This window comes from Diadema setosum, chromosome 10 (assembly GCF_964275005.1).
Source record: "Diadema setosum chromosome 10, eeDiaSeto1, whole genome shotgun sequence".
NCBI lineage: Eukaryota > Metazoa > Echinodermata > Echinoidea > Diadematoida > Diadematidae > Diadema > Diadema setosum.
The window spans coordinates 9,195,116-9,216,448 of NC_092694.1; the positions used below are offsets into that span (position 1 = coordinate 9,195,116).

Genomic DNA, 21,333 nt, shown 5'->3' on the forward strand with positions numbered 1-21,333 from the left:
GTTGAATTCCTCATAAAATTGCATGCTCTTTCATATTTCATAAGAGGTTTCTCATTATCTCACCAAAAAATGTTTGAAACCTGAAATTAGGTCTCAACCATAACTATACGATCCCTCTAAAGTTCTTCTTTTAATTCGGGAAAGGGGAGGAGTAAGGGGAGGGTCAATCTGCTCTGTAAGTTGACATAGTGCCTGACTGCAAAAGACAATTAAGAAATACAAATTGACTACTTCGGGAAGGAAACAAAAAATGTTCTTTAAGATTTTTTTTTTTTCTTTTTCCACAAAGTGTCCTGAACACTCACCTACAATGTACAGTACTTTCAATATGTCATACATTTTTGACGTGATTTTATTTTATTCTTGCATTTCACGAGTCAACTGCTACTAAAAAATGACGACATGATTAGAGTGTCATCTGCCATGACACAAATGCAATGCACAAGTCTTTCCACTGTTATGGGAAATCACCAGCTCTGCTTCCTGAAAAAGGTTATTATTTACTTATCATTTTGTTGCTGTGGTTTATAATCACAAAATCCACCAATCATGAAATCATTTAACATAAGACCTGACTTGTGAAATATCATGCTCACAATAGAAATGGCATGTACAGTATTATCTCATTACGGCACAACCAATCGTACACAACAATAATCGATATCAGCTTGTAGAAACCAGACAGCCTTGCAAAAGGCAATGACTTTGAAAAATATCTAACCCCCTCCCCCAAAAAAAATTGACCGCCATTAACACTACCACCACCATCATTACTACCATCCTTACCACCACATCCACCACCACCATATTTACCACCACCACTGCCATATCCACCAAAAACACCACCACTACCATCATATCCACCACCACCACTACCACCATATCGACCACCACCACCGCCGTATCCACCATCACCACCACTACCCCCATCATATCCACCACCACCACTGCCATATCCACCATCACCACCACTACCACCATCATATCCACCACCACCACCACCATATCCATCACCACCATTGCCATATTCACCACCACCACCGCCATATCCACCATCACCACCACCACCATCACCACCACCACCACCACCATCACCACCACTACTACCACTACTACCGCATCAACCACCTGCTTCCACACCTCCACTCCGATGTCTCCCTCCAAAGCCCATACCTCTGAGGTCCTTGGTACTTGGTAGTGAATCACATGCTCAATGTCCGGTATATCCAGGCCTCTGGCGGCAACGTCGGTGGCCAGGAGTAGCCCCCGAGGATTGGCTGTGAATCTGGAGAGAGAGAAAGATACAGCCAGACTCAAAATAATCTGTCAAAGAGGGTCTTTCTATGCAATCTTGGGTCTGCAATTGTTGCAAGTTGCAATTGCTCCAGTTACCTATTAAGTAACACCTGAAAAAAACAAATGTAGCTGACTGGATGTTGATTAGCTGGACCCCTGATGTAATGGAGTGGACGCATGCAAATCTATTTTTATGTCAACCATAGAGAAAATTAAAGGTGATTATTACATTATGTGCTTTTTAAATGTGAAATATCATTATCATTACTATGATAATAATAATCATACCAATAATTACAATTTATATTGCGCCATTTCCATTAACCTGTTGAGGACAAGTCCTGAGTATACTCGGGGAGGTGTCCATTGGAAATGCGTGTTGTAGCAAAATCAAACCATTCTCAAATGGGTTAATGAAATGCTCAAGGTGCACTCATAGATAAAAACATATAAAGATAAGATAAAGAAATTGTAAAAGTTCAAATTTCATGAAAAAAATAAGTCTTCAACTTATTCTTAAATAACTCCTCAGATGATGATGATCATTATCATCATTATCATCATCATCATCATCATCATCATCATCATCATCATCATCATCATCATCATCATTATCTACATCTACATCTACATCACGCAGAAATAGAAATAGTCTCGGGTAGTCACTAACATGATAGAAAGAGAGAAAAAATGGTGGAGACTGGTAGGCTGATCCTCACCTCTCTAGATTCTTGAGCCGCTGTTTCTGGTGCATGGATGAGTGCAATGGGAGGGGCCTGCACTGGAGCAGAGAGAGGATCGACGCCAGTCTCCGGATGCAATCGATGCTGTTGGTGAAGACCAGGGTGCGGCCGGGGTACTGGCGCAGGAAGTAAAACAGGTAGACATCCTGCAGAAACAGAGGGGTGTGAGATGAGAGAGTGGATGTTGATTAGAGGGGGAGGGGGAGGAGGGGGGAGGAGGAGGGAGGAGGGGGGAGGAGGGGGGAGGAGGGGAGGTTTATAAAGAGATTAGTGCAACTGGCTCCTCACTGCTTTATCACACATTACAGCTGAGTTACATCTTTTGGTTTAAGAGCAGGGACTTAATCAGTGCAAGTGGTAAAAATGTGATGTAAATTCCCCTATAACTGTTTGTTAACCAAACCATCAGCCTATCTACAAAAAGAAAAAAAAAATGATGACCCCCCACCAAAAAAAAAAAAAAGAAATACAAATCTAACATCCATAAATGAACCGATTAGAATTCATATTGCCCACCCTTTAAAATCTGTTGAGGGAAACCTGGCAGCTCTTTGGTAACTTCAGATGAAATAAAAAAAAAAAAAAAAAATGGGAACAAAAAAACAGACAAAACAAAAACAAAAACAAAAACAAAAACTAACACACATCAGGAAATGCACCAAAAATTGTTGTAGAAACATTTTATCCTGAGAACAAGTTTGGTGCTGATTACCTTTTCCTCCACTTCACATACTATCTTGCTCTCCAAGAGGGTGGAGGCCGTTCCCTCCTTCTTGGTCAGGTCAACAACGAGGGCGTTCTCCTTGATCCCAACCTTGGCCATTACAGACTCTGACGTCGCAGGAATCAAAGAAAAAAAGAAATGTGAATTGTCAGGACAGAATTCCTTCATTACACAGTTTCAAGTGATAATAAGTCACATCACACAGTTAAAATAATTCAACGGGATGGTATAGTATTGGTGGAGATGAGAATAGGACTTTTAACTTTTTGTGAAATACCAAGAAACCACTTAACTCTTCATGTGCCATGGTGGAAACCCCCCTGTGTGCCACGTTATTCTGAGACACGGAGGTAGTCATGCTTTGAGAAAGAATTCTGTTTTTCCGATTTGTATAACTTCTACAAAATTCTGTTAAGCTGGACATGATAGTGAGCAAAGTCAAGGAGGAATGACAAACTTTGCTTCGATATAAATTGTATGACAAATCTATTTTCAATTTTTCTTTTGAATGGCCAGCTGCTACATTACTGTAAGGGTATGACTTTTGCACATAAAACCATGACAGAAACTTAGAACGTACAGGCAAATCTAGCTGGGAACACTGCTTGATAATCAATCACCACATTGAATGCAAGCCGTATGTGAGAGGAACAAAAGCGCGAGAAACGCTGTCATTGTATCACGGGATTAGCGATTTATCGATCGGTTTTGGCGGCTTTGTGTGTTGAGCAGAATATGCGAAGTTGGCATGCCGTCGACTGAGTCGGACGTGCCAACGTGGCACATAAAGACTTAATTATGAAATAGTACAGAGCATACCATTCTAGAGGAATTCAAAGTTTATTCAATGAAATTCTGTTTTGGAATGGCTGAGACATCCACAAGCAAAGTATAACAAGTGGCTGTTATAAAAAGGCGAGTCCTACCTTTTATTACCATCGCTCTGTTTTGGATATCTCAACCATTTCAAAACCAATTTTCATCAAATGAACATTGAATTCCTCATAGAATTACATATGGGTTCTTTCATTTTCTCATAAGAAGTTTTTCATTATCTCAACAACAACAACAACAACAAAATGTTAGAAAAGAGAAGTTGGGTCCAAACCCAAACTATACTATCCCTTAAAGGAGAGAATAATTCTGTCATCAGGATTTGAAGCAAGATTGGCATTTTGAATATTAAAATTACATGATATTCATAGTGTTTTCAAGGTTATTTCTGCCAATAAAATAAAAGAATGATATAAGTTATATGTTGTAAAAAGTTAAAGAAATTTTGTTATTATATGTACAAGTGCAGTAGGCCACTGTTTGTCGATAACCAAATTATTATTCTGTTTTGTATTCAAAAAATTATTTGTAAATGTGACTTTCTGAATATGTGTATGAATAAAACACCCTGTGGAAGGACAAAAAAAAAAGAAAGAAAAAAAAGATTGGCATTAGCCATTTCTTTATCATCAAGTGTCACAGATTGCTCAGCTGACCATCAATGAGTGAACTGTCTTGTCACTTCGATTTGTACTATTCAGATTTGAGTTACTCATTCCTTAGCTGTGAGTGTTGCTTACATAAACCAATCCAAAACTTTATGTAACTGGTGAATTTCAATGTTCTGACCTTTGATGTGAGTCACTCTTATGATACTGAAAAGAACATCAGAAAGTATATCAATATGTACAGTGATGCCTTTGCCTATAAAGTATTTCAGCTAGTAATTATGACTCTTCTCTTTTGACTTAATAATACAAAAAAGAGAAATTGACTTTTATTTCTAAAATGAGGGAGAAAGGGACTCTTAAGACTTCAAAATGACCATATTTACAATTTGATAAGTGCTCTGGCATAATTCCTGTGTTTCCTTAAAAATTGAAGAAACTCCTTTTAATGGTATTTGGATTACTGCAATGAGTGTTGAAACTTTTCAAACTCGATCTTGACCCCACCTTTTTAAACACCAAACACACCATCAAGTCAATAGATAGTTAATCATGAAGCATCCCTGTGACAAATCATGAGATTGGATAGTGATGATTTTGGCAAATTGTCAAGAGAGGCTTTGAATGCCATTACTATGGCTTTTGCAAATCAGCATCCTGAACCAAAAACTAAAGAAGCAAATGTTTATGTGGTCAAACAAACATCAGGGAAGGTTTTAGAGAACAATTACAGAGACACTTGTGTCTTAAATGGAACTCAAAAGGTCAAAATCTAACTTGGAAGGGTTTTACATTCTCTTGTCAGGGAAGGGAGAGATGTGTTCATATTTTAAGTAAGCGCAGTTAGGGCCGGCGCAGTGGTTCAGTCTGTAGCCGCCTTTCAATTGAATGGCTTGAGTTTGGGAGCGAGTTTGAATCTATTAACCCGTTGAGGACGAGTCCCGAGTATACTCGGGCAAGTGTCTGTGAGAAATGCACGTTGTAGCAAAATCAGCCCATCCTCAACGGGTTAAGTGAGTCTTACTGAACAATGTTGCGTGTTATTATGCTGTTCCCTCTACAGTAGTAGAGGCAAAACACTCTGACCTTTGGACAGGACATAAAATAAAGGTCCTGTGAAAGGTACTGCTTCATTTAATCATCACACGGAGCGTAGCCAGGTGAAGTGATTCCCCTCCCCTCCAAGTACATATAACTGGATCCTCATGGAAGACAAGTTAGTACGCTGTATAGTGCACCCGAATATGGGTTATCCAGCCATTTTATCAGCTGGAAAATGAAAACAAACAAACAAACAAACAAACAAGGGAGCATCCAGAAATGGTGACATGACATTTAATCCTGCAACAATTGCTCTGGTCTTATTTTCATCAAGGATTTAGGGTTAGGGTTGGGGTTGTGATGGGGTTTAGGTTTAATTTGATGTAAGGATTAGGATTAGGGTTACGGTTATGTTAGTGGATAGAATTAATGTTTGGCTTAGCATGCAGATTATTCATGGGAGCAACTGTCGCAGAAGCAAATGTCATGGAACCCCCAGAAGTACAGCACTTTGGGACCTTTGACCTCTGGAAAGGCCAAGGTTCAATACCAACCCAACTTCTCCTTCTTGTCCGTCTTGTACGGGGTCTTGATGGAGCGCCGGAGCGGGCCGAGGTGGATGAGACTCAGCGTGGCGGAGAAGACGAAGCTCTGTCTCTGCGTCTGCTCAGAACTGAAGGAGTATTATGGAAATTGGGTTATCTTTTGAAATGCGCCATCTTGGGGAAAATTTTGCTGCAAGAAATTATCACCATGCTATCACCTGAGAATTTCACTGCAAAACTTACAATATATTTGCAGAATAATCATATAAAATGTTTCATCACAAAATGGGCTTGGCACCATTTTTCATAGTGGCAGAATCATGAGAAGCACAAGAATAAGCTTATCGAAAATGATCCCTAAACAAATATCATGATGTAAATTTGTGTAATCATGTATAATAATTTGTAATTGGATTGAAACAAACATGAATACAAACAAAATATACAATAAAATTGACAACTTGAAATCAAGTCAAAGAACGATTTTATATATCTTATCAAATCTGAGTCCATCGTCAGATGGCACAAAATAGAACCTTTCCAGTGATACCTCATTCGCAATACAGCAAAGCAATATTGTTGAGTTATGATTGAAAATATCCCATATTTTATTTTGTTTGTTTGTTTTTTGCAACCTTCACGGCAAATATCTACACTTGGCAAGAATGGAGTCAATTTGTTTTGTGATCAATATCTTCAAATGGAACTGACTACAGTAAATTAATTTAGGACCTATAACTGCACAATTTTTAAAAGAATTTTACATAAGTTTGCCAATTTGACAGAGAAACTGGAAATTCAGTCTTCCAAAGTATGTTGCCAATTTAAGAATCAATTGAAGATCCAGCAATCTCGGGGCTTTAGAAAAATTCTGAAGCTCAAATGAACAATTACATATCTATGAACAACAAGAGACCCAAATCTAGAAAAGAGAAATAAAGAATTCTACAGAAAGAAACTGTAACAATGATTAGCCCAAATGATGACTATAATAAAACACAGTACCAAAAACAGAAAAATGTACTATTCAAGACATTATATAGTGAGCTGCGATGTGGTACAGAATGCTAATAGCAGCCTTTACCTGTTTAAGAGGTCCAGTATCTCTGATAGTTCTGCATAGTGTCCCTTCTCGACCATTCTGTCAGCCTCATCGATGACCAGGCAACGGATGTCCGGCAGAGTGGACAAATGTAGTTCACCCTGAATAGACATGGGAGATGATAACATTGTTTAAGAGCTTAACAGGGTTTACACTCCAGGGTGTGGGAAAGGGGGGGGGGGGCTCTTTAAAAAAAAAAAAAAAAAATCTGGTAGCAAATGATGTTGCTTCTAAGACATAGATTATCTATCACTGCAAGCAAAGACTAATGAGAATGGATGGATATGAAAATCATAAGAATGGGGAAACTAAATACTAAAACAAAACATCACACAAAACAACAGGATGATGAAGAAGAGTTATTAGACTTTGTCTACTGCAACTCTGCAACCCCTGCCCCATCTGCATTTGATTCCTACTCCCTCCCCAGTATAGATAAATAAGATAAATACATACATATATGAGTGAACAAATAAATCAATAAATGAACAAATAAATGAAAAAAAATAAGTAAACACACAAATGAATAAATTAGGGATCGCAGCATCTAGGAATGGATGCTTACTCTGAAAAAAAAGAAAAGAAAAGAATTACGACTTCTTTGCAAATTGGTTCAATCTCATTAAAGTCACCATAATATGGACACATTCTGTTTACTAAATTGCCAGTTCTCACGTCATTGCCTTTCTGGGATGCATCTTTCTTGGTGGCAAAAGTTCCCTTTATATACAGAGTCATGATGAATACACCTCAAAAATAGGAGTATAATGAGAATTTTATGTTAACAATGTAATCAGGTTTTGATTCCCCCCCCCCCCCAAAAAAAAAAAAAAAAAACGCAAAAAACGCAAAAAAAAAAAATTACTTTGTGAAATGATGAATGGGAGTACATAATTTACATCTTTTATTTGAATGTTTCTCTTGGCTAAAAAAAAAAGGGGAAAACAGAGCAGAGAAAGTGAAGTTCACGTCAAAATGAATTGTGCTATTGAAAAAAAGGCTCAAACCTGAAAATGTACTTCTAGACAAGAAAGAAAATAAAAGGGCATGTGTGCAATGCCTCTTGTTATCTGATATGCATATGTAACAACAGGATATGTAACACAGGGTCCTGGTTCATTGAGTAAGAGTTATGATTGATCTTGTCATCAGTTACATGTATAAAACTCTGTCCCACTGAAGTTTTGATCAATCAAAAGTCTTCATTTTTGGAAGAGACTTATGATTGATTCTTATTAAGTTATGATTGATCAATGGACTTACAACTGGTTTGCATAGATTAATAATACATTTCTGGGGAATAAGATGTGATAAAAAAAGGGCCAGGATGTGCTTTTATGTATGGAACACAAGAAGATGTTGTACATATATTATGAATCCTACAGCGTCTCACCAATTTGTACAGCTCCCAAAGTCTGCCAGGCGTAGCAACAATAATGTCCGGTCTTTTCCTCAGTACTCTCTTTTGCTTCTCAGCTGACATCCCGCCGACAACCACGGCAACCTGGTTCCATAGAAGCGTAGTCATGACAACACAAACTGCAATTATCACATCAATGATGTTGCCTCTATGAGTACTTCACTGCATTCACAAGTATGACATTAATTATCCAAAAGCAGCCCAATCAAACAACCACTGAATTCTTTGCACTGATACACCTCAAGTTTCCATTTTAAGTCCATATTCTACCTCAGCTAGGTGCTTTAGTGAAATAACTAAGCTCTGTACAAGAATGATGCTAAACTAATCCTATTCAATATGTATGCGTGATCCTAACTTCATCCATGGATGAATACATTGAAAGTACAATGCTAATCTCTGATCCGAGGGACTTTCTTGAATAGAGTACAAACAAAGAGAAACAACCGCCGCGGCAGAAGTCTTTAATATCAAATCATACGAATCAGACATAACTGTCTCGTGTGTATGATTTGTAAAGACTTTGGAAGCTACTACAGTAATATCACTGTTTACTGATACCATGTGCAGATGTTATGACTTATTACTTTTGATTTTCTGTGGGATTTAACAACTCATACAATTTTGGAGATGCAATCATTGCATTCTTTCTCATCCAGGGCTGCTAATATTCTCCCACCACAATCGGGGAGAAACTTGAGATGGTTTGATTGGAAGAACTGTAAATCAAATTCTGCCATTCATCAGAATTACTGTCATCAGATTTGTGTAATATGAATGTACTGTAAATATCTATAAAACTATACCTGACTTTATGTGTGTTTGAACATTTGAATGCATTTCCATATCACACTAGAGTGAGAGACCTCTCACCTTGATGTCGGTCTTCATCGCCGCGGCAACGAGATGATTCTTGACCTGCACAGCCAGTTCTCTTGTTGGGGTGAGGACCAGTCCAAAGAGCTTTCCCCCTTGGCCACTCCCGCTCGGTTGGGGCTCAGCCAACGGAAGGCCAGCCCTCTTCCAGGCGTCATCGTCGATGTTGTCGATCACATTCACACAGCCGGTGCCCAGCGGGTGACTTTCATCTTCCTCCTCATCCTCCTCCTCCTCTTCTTCATCATCATCATCATCATCGTCACCACCATCATCACTGTCTTTAGAAACATCTCTTCCTGAATCACTTGGCCTTCCTGTCCTGACACCAGACTCATCATCCACTGATGTCTGCGAGGTATCTTTGTTCTCTCCCATCCGCTCTCCTTTCTCCTCCTGTGAACCGAGTTCATTCTCGTTGCCCGACGACTCAGCCCGATGCTTCAGAATGTGATATATGAGTGGTATACCAAAGGCAAGGGTCTTCCCACTGCCCTGTTGGAAATAGAATGACAGAAAGATGGGACGGATGAAAATGATATAAAAAGAGCAATGACAAGTTCAATTTGTTTTGCAAAAGTCGCCATGATATATACTAAATCAATCATTTTGTTCATACAATTCGAGAATTCAGTAGTCTGTGGTAGCATGTACACAAAATATTTACTCATGGTGACTCTTACCACAGCAGCAGCCCCAACAACAGCAACAAAATATGACCACACACACAGATATCCCTATTTGTTTTTCACTTGTAATGAACTTGTTTTGTTTGGGATAAGTTTGCTTTCCACCTATATCAAACCTGTTGGAGACTAGTCCTGCATATATTTGGGCAGATGTCTATGTTTGGGAAATGCATGTTGTAGCAAAATCAGCCCGTCCTCAACAGGTTAATTTGACAAAGGAGTTCACAGTGTTATTCTACAAGTTCAAACCACCTCTGATAAACAGGATTTAGTGGAAAAAAAGAAAAATTAAACAAACAGAATGATTTCACCAATATTATATCAGAATTTCAAAGTTTCATATGTTCCCAAGAAAGAAAGATATTAGTACCAACCACACATTTAAGCAAACTGTACATGGCAAATTGGACATGTCATGACCTCACGAGTTTCATAGTGACGTACCTGGTACACAGAGATTGTCACTTAATTGCTGTTTCAACATGAAAATCATAATGGGAAATGTTGGCTTCCCCAAATGAAATTGCTGTAATAGACTTGATGAAAATATGATGTAAAAACTTTCCAGTAATTACCTTTTCATTTTTTTTTTTCGGGGGGGGGGGGGGAAGTGATAGGTGGATTAAGTTGCTAATTTGTTTTCTTTTACTAAAACATGATTTTTATGATATCTCTGTGCACAAGAAGGCAGTGGGAGAGTTGTGAGTTCCGACCAATTTGGATAAAACATGCCAAAATTTAAAATGCAATAGCTTTTCTATTTCACAGTTGATTTTGACGAAACTTCTATGGGTCATTCTGCCCTTTATTCCCCTGACTTCTCGATCTATCAAAGTTAATTTGCACATAGTGTGGAATAACATTTTAACTTACATGTATTAAGTCTCAGAAATCCCATTTCCGTGGTTTGGTCTAGTATATATTTTTGTCATAATATTTTTGCTATTCCTTGCTGTTTCAGAGGGATCTACCAAATATGTTCATTCATTGAGCCCCTCATTGTTCATATGTCTAACTATACAACTGTAATTCTTGTTTCAGTTGCAACTACTAGACTTACAACTGATTCAATGGCAAACACATGGTGAATGATTGAACTTCCTGTTTCTCTTTCTTGATTTGACAAACTTCAGTGAATATCTTTCTGTTTTGTGCATATTTAATGAATTTAAAGCAAATTCAATTTTGTCTTTCTCCAGTAAGTTATGCAGTGATGATCAGAGGTGTTCATCTAATGCCAAGATGATAATATCTCTTTATAGCTGAATTTAATAAGGATTTGAAGGGTACATGCTGACTACCATTGAATATACTTCCGGGGAGAGAAGTGTACCCTATTCAGTGATGTTGTGAAATACTCATGCACATCCCTGATAGTGTGCAAGCTTGTATCATAACATCTAAAGCACAACCTGAAAGTGTGCAGAAACATTTACCAACCAGCTTCTGGTTTTCATTTCCTTTCCAACCAGAGAGATATTAGTCAATATCATTCTTTGAGAGGTCATTTAAAACCATTTCTCATAAAAAAAATGTGGACATGAATATATGAGGTCAAGACTTCTGTCCACCTTAATGTAAACCCTCCACTTGACATCTAAAAACCAAAACCCACTCGACTGCTACTTGTCTACTACTCGTCTACCAGGACTTGGCTTCAACACTTCTATATTGCAAGACCCAAACGGATGTGGGGAAATATGATCTATTTTGATTACAAGCATTCACATGTGAAAAACAGGCAACAACAACAACAACAACAAAAGAAGTTATTTATATAAAAACAGCAGCGGACTGAAAATTACATCATTTGCTAAAACTTTGGTTCTGACACGCAAACAGAAACAACCGGTGAGTAACTGGAGCGGACCTGGACCTGGCCTTTGCAATAACTTCCCCGAAACCTGCTGAGTACAATGGGTGAATGCATGGGGGGGGGGGGGGGGGGAGGATAAAGAGGACAAAGATTTGTTGAGGCAAGCAGTTCTACACTTAACAATTTCGCTACAATCCCTGTGGGTGGGATTAATAGTGGAGCACAATGCACCTGAAACTCGCTGCTCTCTTCTCTCACTTTATGCATGGTCATGCATATCTGCAGCAAGTTATCACTGCAACCATTCTCGGGACGCTGAGTTGATCAAGCGTGCAATCAGCTACAATTGAGGAATTAATTATGACACTGCTGGTAATTTTTTTTTTTGGGGGGGGGGTGGGTCAGACGAGGGAGAGGAAATGAACACGAGGTCACAATGCTGTAGTTTTCATCAAAACTGAGAGTCTACGAATAAATTTATATATAGTATGTGAACAGAAAAAAAAACAAACATTAAATGCTCATAAAATCAGTTCATCGGGTTTGCCTTGTCTAATAATACATTATGGTACACTGTGTGAACTCAAAAGGTTTCAGTACAGCTTTGATTTAATCACATTAAGGTATAGTGTAGCCCATATCCGCATGTTGATCGTGTTTTTGAATATGATGTACCTTTTAGTCCCCCTACTTGCCGATTCTCAAAACTCGCATAATGGTACTCCTTGTGGGCTACTGGTTTTGCTTTCCTCGAGACAAACATGCATATCATAAAAACAGTTGGCAGCACGTCATCCCTTTCTTTCTTTGATTTCTTTTTGTATGTGTGTGACTTGATGTCCTTCTAGCTCAAAAGTGAAAAATCTACTACCAAATCACCAGCATCAAATCAAAGATACTTCCTTGTATGAGACATCCTACTGAATATATTTATTTGAAAGGCACACAGTCACACAAAAGTGATAAAAAATGATATCATTTCACCTTCATGCAAGTATTGCATCAATGATGACTTGGTCCAAGGCATGGTCTGTTTATCTCTGTTACAATTTATAGTTGGTAATGGTACGGCATGGTCATGGTGTTTCATCCATGATTGTGATAACTGTTAAAATCCCTTTTACTTATTCTTCAGTCTTTCATCCCAAATTTCCAAGTTGGTTAGATCTCTTAGTCTTGCTATGGAGTATGGCGTTTTATCCATTCATCGTAACTGTCGACATAATTTTCCTTTATTCTCCAATCTTTCATCTCAGTTTTCCACGTCAGTTATGCTAAAATTGATACGCCAATCAGCCATTCCATGTAACTAGACACCAGGACCTTAAAATTTCAAGTTCAAGCAATTAAGAAAGAGCATTCATATTTGGGTAGGTATATGATCAAAGGGTGTAAATCTAATTTTTTACTGCTTTTCACTTCCTAACAGCCGAGTTACACCTCCCAGAACAAAGATCACATTTGCTAAAAAAATGATGCCTCTTTGGTACTTTTGTTGATTTCACTATTTAAGGCATGTTCTATTATTTATAGATTCATAATTTTTTGATGCAAGGTCTTATCGTATACCCATTTTACCATATCAAGTTGTTTTTTTCATTTATATGTAATGGGTTTGGCAATATTTTCGATTGAAAACACCCTCGAAATGTGTCACGCGAGTCACAAAAATAAGTCTAAATTTTAGATTGCTTAAAAAGTAGTAGACTATATGAATTCTAGCTGATGAATAATGAGGATCTAAGAGTCCTCAGTCATACCAGAAAATAAGGTTTCCATTCGTAAACCCCTTCATTGTAAAAAACACCAGAACATTTGTGTCACGCGAGTCACGCAAGGATTTCTTAGGGTTGTCACGCGAGTCACAGTTTACAAGTTTGAGAAAATTAAAGACCAGAATGATTGAGATTTTAAACAATAAATTCTGCCTTGAAACTAAATCATGTAATATGTTTAATTTTCCCAGTAAAAGTAAATTTTTTATGTTAATTGGTAAATAAGTAGTGTTATAATAAGTAATGAATAGCTAATTGGATTGTCAGCTTACGTCTGGTTGGTCAGTAGAAAAACTGGTAGGAGGTGGGTGGCCTCCTCATCAACAAAAAAGTAAAATGCATCAGGAACTCTTCATGAAAATTACATCTACTTGTACTGTATGTCAGCTCCACTTCTGTGAAGTTCTTAAAACATTGCTTCATAAAATGGCAACAATCAGCAAGTTACATTGTATGAAGATGACAAGAAAATTGCTTCAAATCTTCCCTCAGATTTTACTGTACTCCAAATTGGCTTCGCTGAGAATCATTCATGCTCCAGTTAAGATAAAGTCCAATCTGCCATTTGGAATCAGGAGCAAATAGCTCTCTACATATACATCAATCATGTGACCCCAGGAGAAAATTATTACAAGTCATCATCAATGATGAGGCCGACAATGTACATTAATAGACCATGACAAAACAGTATTATGTTGTAGACTGTAGATTTTTTGGATGAACTTCTTTAAGTGGTCAGCAGTGAAGTGCATTAGTCAAAATGTGGTTATATGGTCCTGCAAGCCAATTCAAAATAGATTTGTTATCAGTGCCCTACTGTATGCTGAATGGAGAAACACAACATTGACCTACAATGTAGTGTGGAATTTCAGCACTACAAGTCAAGGGAAAGATCCAGTTGAGTGGAGCAAGCCTGAAGCGACAGAGCTGCGGCTATGTGAAAAATCAAATCTTGTGCTCTATCTCCACTGCTGAGGAATTTTGTCTTGCTGTAATTCTTTAAACTCTTCCTACAACTTTCATCACAATCAAAGGGAAGTTGAAGATTGTTCTGAGGGTTTGTACCTGCCTGTTATTATCTTTGGAATATAGCTGCACCACATAACTTAATCATCCCTTCGATATACATTTGTATCACCTTCAAAAAGTGAATATCTTGTCGCAAAAAGGTTTACTTCTCAGAGAAGCAGTGGTGATCTATCCAATAATGGCCATAATGATGGAGGAAATGAGGATACCATTGGGCCTGCAATTGGCTGATGGTGGCAGCTGCCTTCAGCAGAAAGCATCCCGTTGCATCTCTGGCACAAGCCTCCTAAGTGGTCAGAAGTGACAATTACTTTAAGTCACCTAGAGAAAAGGGGAATATATTCCACTGGCTGGATAAAAGAGCCATGGCAGCCTGAATCTGACATCTAATGCAAATTACAGCAGCCATATCTTGTCAACAATAGGAGACTTTAAATGAATGAAAAGATTGAGTCTTAAAAATAAAAATAAAATGGCCCCAACAAACTAGGCATGAAAACTGTCTCCACGAAGCAGTGACAAACTTTCTCAAACTACAGAAGACACTTTGGCAAAGAAAACTTAATATAGTATATACTGTATCATGTAGTTTGCTATGATTAAATAAGCAAAACATGGTGATCATTCTTAACATCAGACTCAGTAATGGTACATGTAGATAAAGAAAAAGAGTATCAGTATGTGTGAACATTATCTATTATAAGAAGTGAGGATTCTTTGTGCATCAAAATAACTTTGTTTCAAAAGGAGCTTAAATGGATTCATATAAATCCATAAGCAAATATGCAAGCTAACCTAAAGAAAGTTTAAATTTGATTCATTTTGAATAGAAGACTAGTTGATACAATTACAGTAAATAAGAGAGAAAAAGAAAATTCATTGAAAAAAAATGATTTCCCAGAACTCTTGATTTGACAAGGAAAAAAAGAGGTTCAAGTTAATTTTTTGTTGGATGTTTTATGCATTAAATGTGCTATGAGCTCCCATGATTCCATCAGAGATTGGAGTTAGATGATTTCTTTGTTTTAAAGATATGTGTGATGAAACTAACCATAAATAACATGTTAGGTTAAACATTTGGCTCATTTTACTCAATAAAACTATTATATTAGGCTCAACTTTTGGTCCTGAATGATACTCGTCACGCGAGTCACACCCATGTGTCACGCGAGTCACATTTTTTATATGCCAACTGAGTTCAAAGGAAAAGTCAAGGCCTGATAAAATGTTTACTATTTATCGCTTAATGTCTCAAAATTGAATGCAGAAAAGTCTGTGTACATAGGACAAGTACTTTCTTACGAAAATTCATTTACGTACAGTAAGGTCAGAAATCTTCAATAGTGTCGCGTCACGCGAGTCACAACAAAAAAAGTCAAGTATCTCTTACTAGAATGACTTGACATCAAAAATTTCTATGAACCAATGTGAAGGGTCCATACCTTGATTGAAATACATAAACTAAACAGGTCTGCAAAATAAATTTTTCAAGTATTCAACCATAACAAGTCAAAATTTTGTATAAATGTCACGCGAGTCACAATGGAATGGCTGACATGCACAAGGAAATTAACATGATCATTTGTCATGGCAATCAACATATACATTATATTGCATTTGGGGATGCATGTCATGAAGACATGATTTTCTTCTTTTTTGTTCAGATGAAATCAAGTTACTAATCATATCTTCGTAACCAAATGTCAGCTTTTACTTCATATTTAGAAGTCATAAACTTCAGGTTTATGCATCTTGCATTTAACAGCCTGAGAGCTCATCCTTTTACAGCTGTAAGTGTGTGTACACTCACATCAAAATGCTGAAATGCTCAAAATTACTTTTTTTGAACAATTATGAGTACATTTCAGACATCTCTAAACATTTTGAAAATATTCGTTCATGTGCATCCAATTGTGCATTTTGGTTGTGCAGCAGGTATGCTCAAGAGGAATGCTTTTTTTTTTTTTTTGCTTTGTTTTGTTTTGTTTTGGGTTTTTTTGCCCACGTTGGATTCCTCATACGAATAGTAGCAATACATCCATTGATTTTTTGTCATATTAGACCAATAAAAAGGTAATTTGTGTTCGTCAAACTAGAAATACTGGGAGCGCCCCATATAAAGAGTTTGATAGTGAAATGAATTAAGTGTCATTTTAAAACATTTTAGAGTAAGTCAAACATCAGATGGTGCAAAATAAGACTCAGAGCTTTGGGCTTTGTGATGATGTAGCCAAACACTACACTTAGAAATTTTTTCTTGAAGGAGTGCCTTCTCAATTGACTTTGATTAGTCCCCTGTCATACATGAATGGGTGATTACTTTTATTCTAGAAAATATACAGATGGTTCTAACCTTATGGTGTGAAATAGGATGAAATACTATTTAGGGAAGGTTAAAGTCTTTTCATAGTATTTCAAATCATTTACCTTATCGTTGCTGAGATGACAAGACCTTGTATCTCAAATTCAGGCAAAGGACACTTCTTTTTTTTCTTTATTAATGGCCAGATAATCAGTTTAGTGATGTCCTGTCCAAATCCTAGCTGTCTTACCCCCAAAATGAAGCCACCATGGCATATCAAAGGAAAGACTATCCCATTTGATATAATGCTTCGGCTGACATGTTTTTTGGGTTTTTTTGTTTTGCTCACCCTAACATGTAACATTTTGCAGATAAGAGGTCTTGTCGCCCCAGGGACGTTATACATTGTACATCATTCTCTCAGTTCCCTCCCTCCTCTACTAGTCATTACCTCATACAGGGCTCAATACCATTTAACATTTTTCTTTGTTAGGATAGCATGTTTAAAATGTTATTGTGAAGCTTTTGAGAGCAACAGGTGCATGAATTGATTAACGAGCGATGAATGTTCATGACGTGCAGTTGGTCCATAAATCTTACCGTCTCTGCCGCACCAACAACATCCCTTCCCTCCTCGATGGCGGGATTGATGCATGCGGCTTGAATTGGGGTGGGGCCCACGAACCCCATGGTCTGGAGGGCCTGGTGGACTGGGGTGGGGACAGTGAGGGCGCCCCATTCAGACATGGCGACATCTCTTCGATCATCAATCGTGCCATCTATGATCAAAGACACCCAGCATACGTCATGTCACTACAATGCACCATGAACAACTGCATTACACTCCTTTATGCTCTAAACTTCACTGAAAGTAAACCAAAGTAAAAAAAAAAAAGTAAACATAAAGTCGCACACACTGATTTTGCGTGAGGACTGAAAATACATGTAAGTGAAATGGGTCAACCTAGCCGAACTTGACTTTTTCATATTTTCTGAAAGAGCAGGTCTTCTTTTACATTATGCTAAAAGTTGGTATCATAAAACGGGCAGGAAAGTGTGTTTTGTTAGCAGTTTATTTCTAATGAATTTGGCTTGGTAAAGATGAAGCGCTTGAATAGACACTGTACTTCAGAGCCTCTTTTCTCAGTTCACACTTTTCCTGAGTTTGTGCTTTCTATCCAATATTTAGATAGGTTAGGAGAGTCCATTTGATTTGAGTTATGCATCATTTTAAAGCTTAAAGTCTGCTCTTTCAGAATATGGTCTAAACTAAAAATTCATGTCTGGCGACTTTTTGTTTGTTTTGAGGTGCAGGGTCACAAATACAAAGATGTCTGTCAAACTATCCGAGACTGGACAGAAAATTCATTTTATGCATGGAGGTCAGTGATGCTCTAGAGCTCTGAATTATTCTTGTCAATGTCATACAATTTCAAACTGGGGAAATCTGTGCACATGAAATTATCACCAGCCACGAAAGACTCAGGGTGCTACATGACTTTTTTTTTTTTACCACTTGCCCGGTCAGGCAAGCAGATTTTTAACTTGCTGCAGAACACTTGTCTGAACATGGATTTTACTTGCCCGAGAAAGAAAGTCCAAAGATAAAGAAAATGATATAGAAAATCACTTGTAAAGTCAAGAGCTTGATTAACACAATAATCAAATTTATAAACAGCACATGAATATGTACGTGTGGATGAGTAACAAACTTGATTCGATCGAGTGTTGGTGTTGGATTGCATTGGGACTTCTTCACATATTGTAAGTGCTGCCAAGTAAAGGTGGCTTCAAAACATTTTGCTTGGACATTTCAGGCTTATTGAGCATTTTATTTTTATCGTTCCAAAACACTTGCCAAACTTTGATCTTTACTTGTCCCAGGCAATCGGGTAAGTGCTTACACCGATGTACTGTAGCACCCTGAGACTACTAATTTTTCATACACTGACAGATAGGCAGACAAGGGGATAATAGTTAAACCCTGAAATGTATGCACTACTCCCTTTACAGTATGTGGCCAGGGACTTGGTTTAAAGGACAAGTTCAACTTCTAACACTGTTTCAAGTGTATTAAGAGAACACATCACTGAAAGTTTGACGAAAATCAGACAATCTGTTCAAAAATTAAGAGTTTTTGAAATTTCAACGCTGCCATTGCTTGATGAGAATTAGACTATAAACTACACTTGTACAGCTTGTGATGTCCCATGTGTAGAATGATAAAATCTAACACATTTTAAACCTTCTTACATGATAAAGGAACACCCAATTTGCCTCTTTCAGAAGGCAGGGTGGATAATATCACCCTCAACATACAGCTGTAAATCAGTGACAAGTCAAGGGAGTTACTACAGTTGAACCTCTATTATCCGGCCTCCCTTTATCCGGATCTCTCTATTATACGGACGCAATCTCGCCGTGATTTTTTTTTTTTAATATATAATTACGAGAGGAAGGGGGATTCCCAACTCCATGAGAACTCCTTCACAAACACACATGAATTACATATACTTGATACATTTCTTAATAATTATTTAGGTAAATCATCCCAAGAATTTATAAAAGAAAACGATTTCATTCTTGCAAACACAAACCTCTATTTTGGGGTCTGTTACTGAGTGTAACAATGAAAAGGTTGCAGTATACACATTACTATATGTGGTACTACAATCAATGGACTACATCAGTACATGTGTATATGTATATGTACATGTATAAAGCATTGAGTCTCCCGTATCCGGCCAAATCCCTTATCCGGATGAGCCCCGGTCCCGACTTGTCCGGATACGAGAGGTTCAACTGTACTTATTCACAAATTAAATTTCGTGAAAATGTCTCAGATATTTTCTTTTTATCATTCTATGCATGTGACATCATGAACTGCAGTAGATTTCTCATCCAGCAGTGACTGCGCAGAAGATTTCAGACCCCTCCCGATTCAACAGTGACCACTGCATTCTTGGTAAAAGCCTTCTGTGGGTTGCTATAAAGCAAGAAGTACATGTATCTGCTGCCTTAAATTTTTGTGAATGGCCTCACAGCTTATTGAATAGGTCTCCCTCATTCTAATAAAAACGATTACAAGTATGCTATTCATGTTGGACGATGTTACATCATACATATAATTTATCCTTATTCTGCTTGGATTAAAACACTCATCATCATTGCAAGTGCATTTCTGCTTTTGAATATAATGTGCACTTTCACTGACATGGCTTCTTTTGGGATTAGCTCACACATCCTGAAATGGACTACAAATAGATAGGCATTATGTAATCTTATAATCCATGTTGCAATGTGATGGCCTCAACATGGGAATGTACCATTCATTATCCCTGGCTGCGGGGCAATTGCTTCACCCATACCCAAGACCATGGTTTAAGGGGGGAAAAGTGAATGAAAGGATAATAGGCTGTTTAAGGTTCCGCTTCCCACTTGGCGGGGGAACCTCAATAACTTATTGAATGCTTAAGACCTAAATACCACGCCAATTAAATGTAAATAACGGTGTATTAACTGCATTGATGCATTAAAACCACCCCCCCTTCTTTCGGCCATCGGGAGGAAAAAATCAATGACGGTCCCCGACAAGCGTGGATACTGCCACGCAACAAGGGAAGATACTAACGACATGTTGGTTGAATTGAGTGAAATGTTGGTGGAGAAAATGAGTTGATTTTTGTGCCATAGAAAAAGAGGAATCGTGGAGTAGAGTGCCTAATGAAAGGAAATCATTTTGAACATCGAACATTGTCTGCACACTTCATGCAGACATTCAGTAGGTATTGACTGTAATGGAGTATAAACTGCACCCTTGATTTTGACCTATCAAAAGTGCAGTACATATATCATTATTTTAGCTTGCTACAATGTATATCAGATTTGTCACTTTATTTGGGTTCAAAAATGCAATTATGCAATAAGTTGACACCTGCATAATCACATTGTTACAGAGTTGTTTTTTTTTTGTTGCTGTTGTTGTTTTTCCTTTATTCTTTATAGTCCAATCTGACCTCTTTATAACAAGGTTTTACTGTACATATCGGTGTATGTAAGACTGACAAAGTTTATAATTTACAATGTATCCTAGTATCCTCATACTGTACAACACTCATCTTTGGGAACCAAATCATAAGTTGGAAATGCTGCAGGATGGACACAAATAATTCTCTTAAACTAAACTACATGTAAAACTAAAACTTACAGAAGTCATCAATGAAGCAAATGCAATTGAGTGCTGTTCAAAACCAGACTAATCGAAAGCAACATTATTGATGCTGTCTACGAGTATGAATGACTGCTATGATAAGCTTCTGAATGATAAAGTGCACACTTTCCTGTCACAGACACGTCTAGGTTTCATTCATTCAATCTTGCTCCTTTCGCATCGTGAAAGTAGGATGACTGGCTATCAGTCCAAAACACCTGGCTGCCACAGCCTCAGCCATACCTGTACATGTACACCGTATACTCTTCCTACAAGGCAGTCTCCCATTTCCCTGTTCATGTACTTTTGGCACTTAAACAAAA

At 37.7% G+C, this 21,333-nt stretch overlaps 1 protein-coding gene across 1 annotated transcript in view; it reads right to left on the reverse strand.

Moving 5' to 3' along the window:
* The window catches only part of LOC140233724 (ATP-dependent RNA helicase DDX24-like), a 41,119-nt gene that overhangs the window by 9,187 nt on the left and 10,599 nt on the right, over positions 1-21,333 (reverse strand). Inside the window, exons 3-10 of the mRNA XM_072313825.1 lie at positions 17,401-17,579; positions 9,187-9,684; positions 8,287-8,397; positions 6,876-6,994; positions 5,801-5,919; positions 2,752-2,870; positions 2,016-2,185; positions 1,174-1,285 (exon numbers count right to left, since the gene is read on the reverse strand). Of these exons, the coding sequence (XP_072169926.1) occupies positions 1,174-1,285; positions 2,016-2,185; positions 2,752-2,870; positions 5,801-5,919; positions 6,876-6,994; positions 8,287-8,397; positions 9,187-9,684; positions 17,401-17,579 (1,427 nt within the window). The remainder of the gene's footprint in view (positions 1-1,173; positions 1,286-2,015; positions 2,186-2,751; positions 2,871-5,800; positions 5,920-6,875; positions 6,995-8,286; positions 8,398-9,186; positions 9,685-17,400; positions 17,580-21,333) is intronic.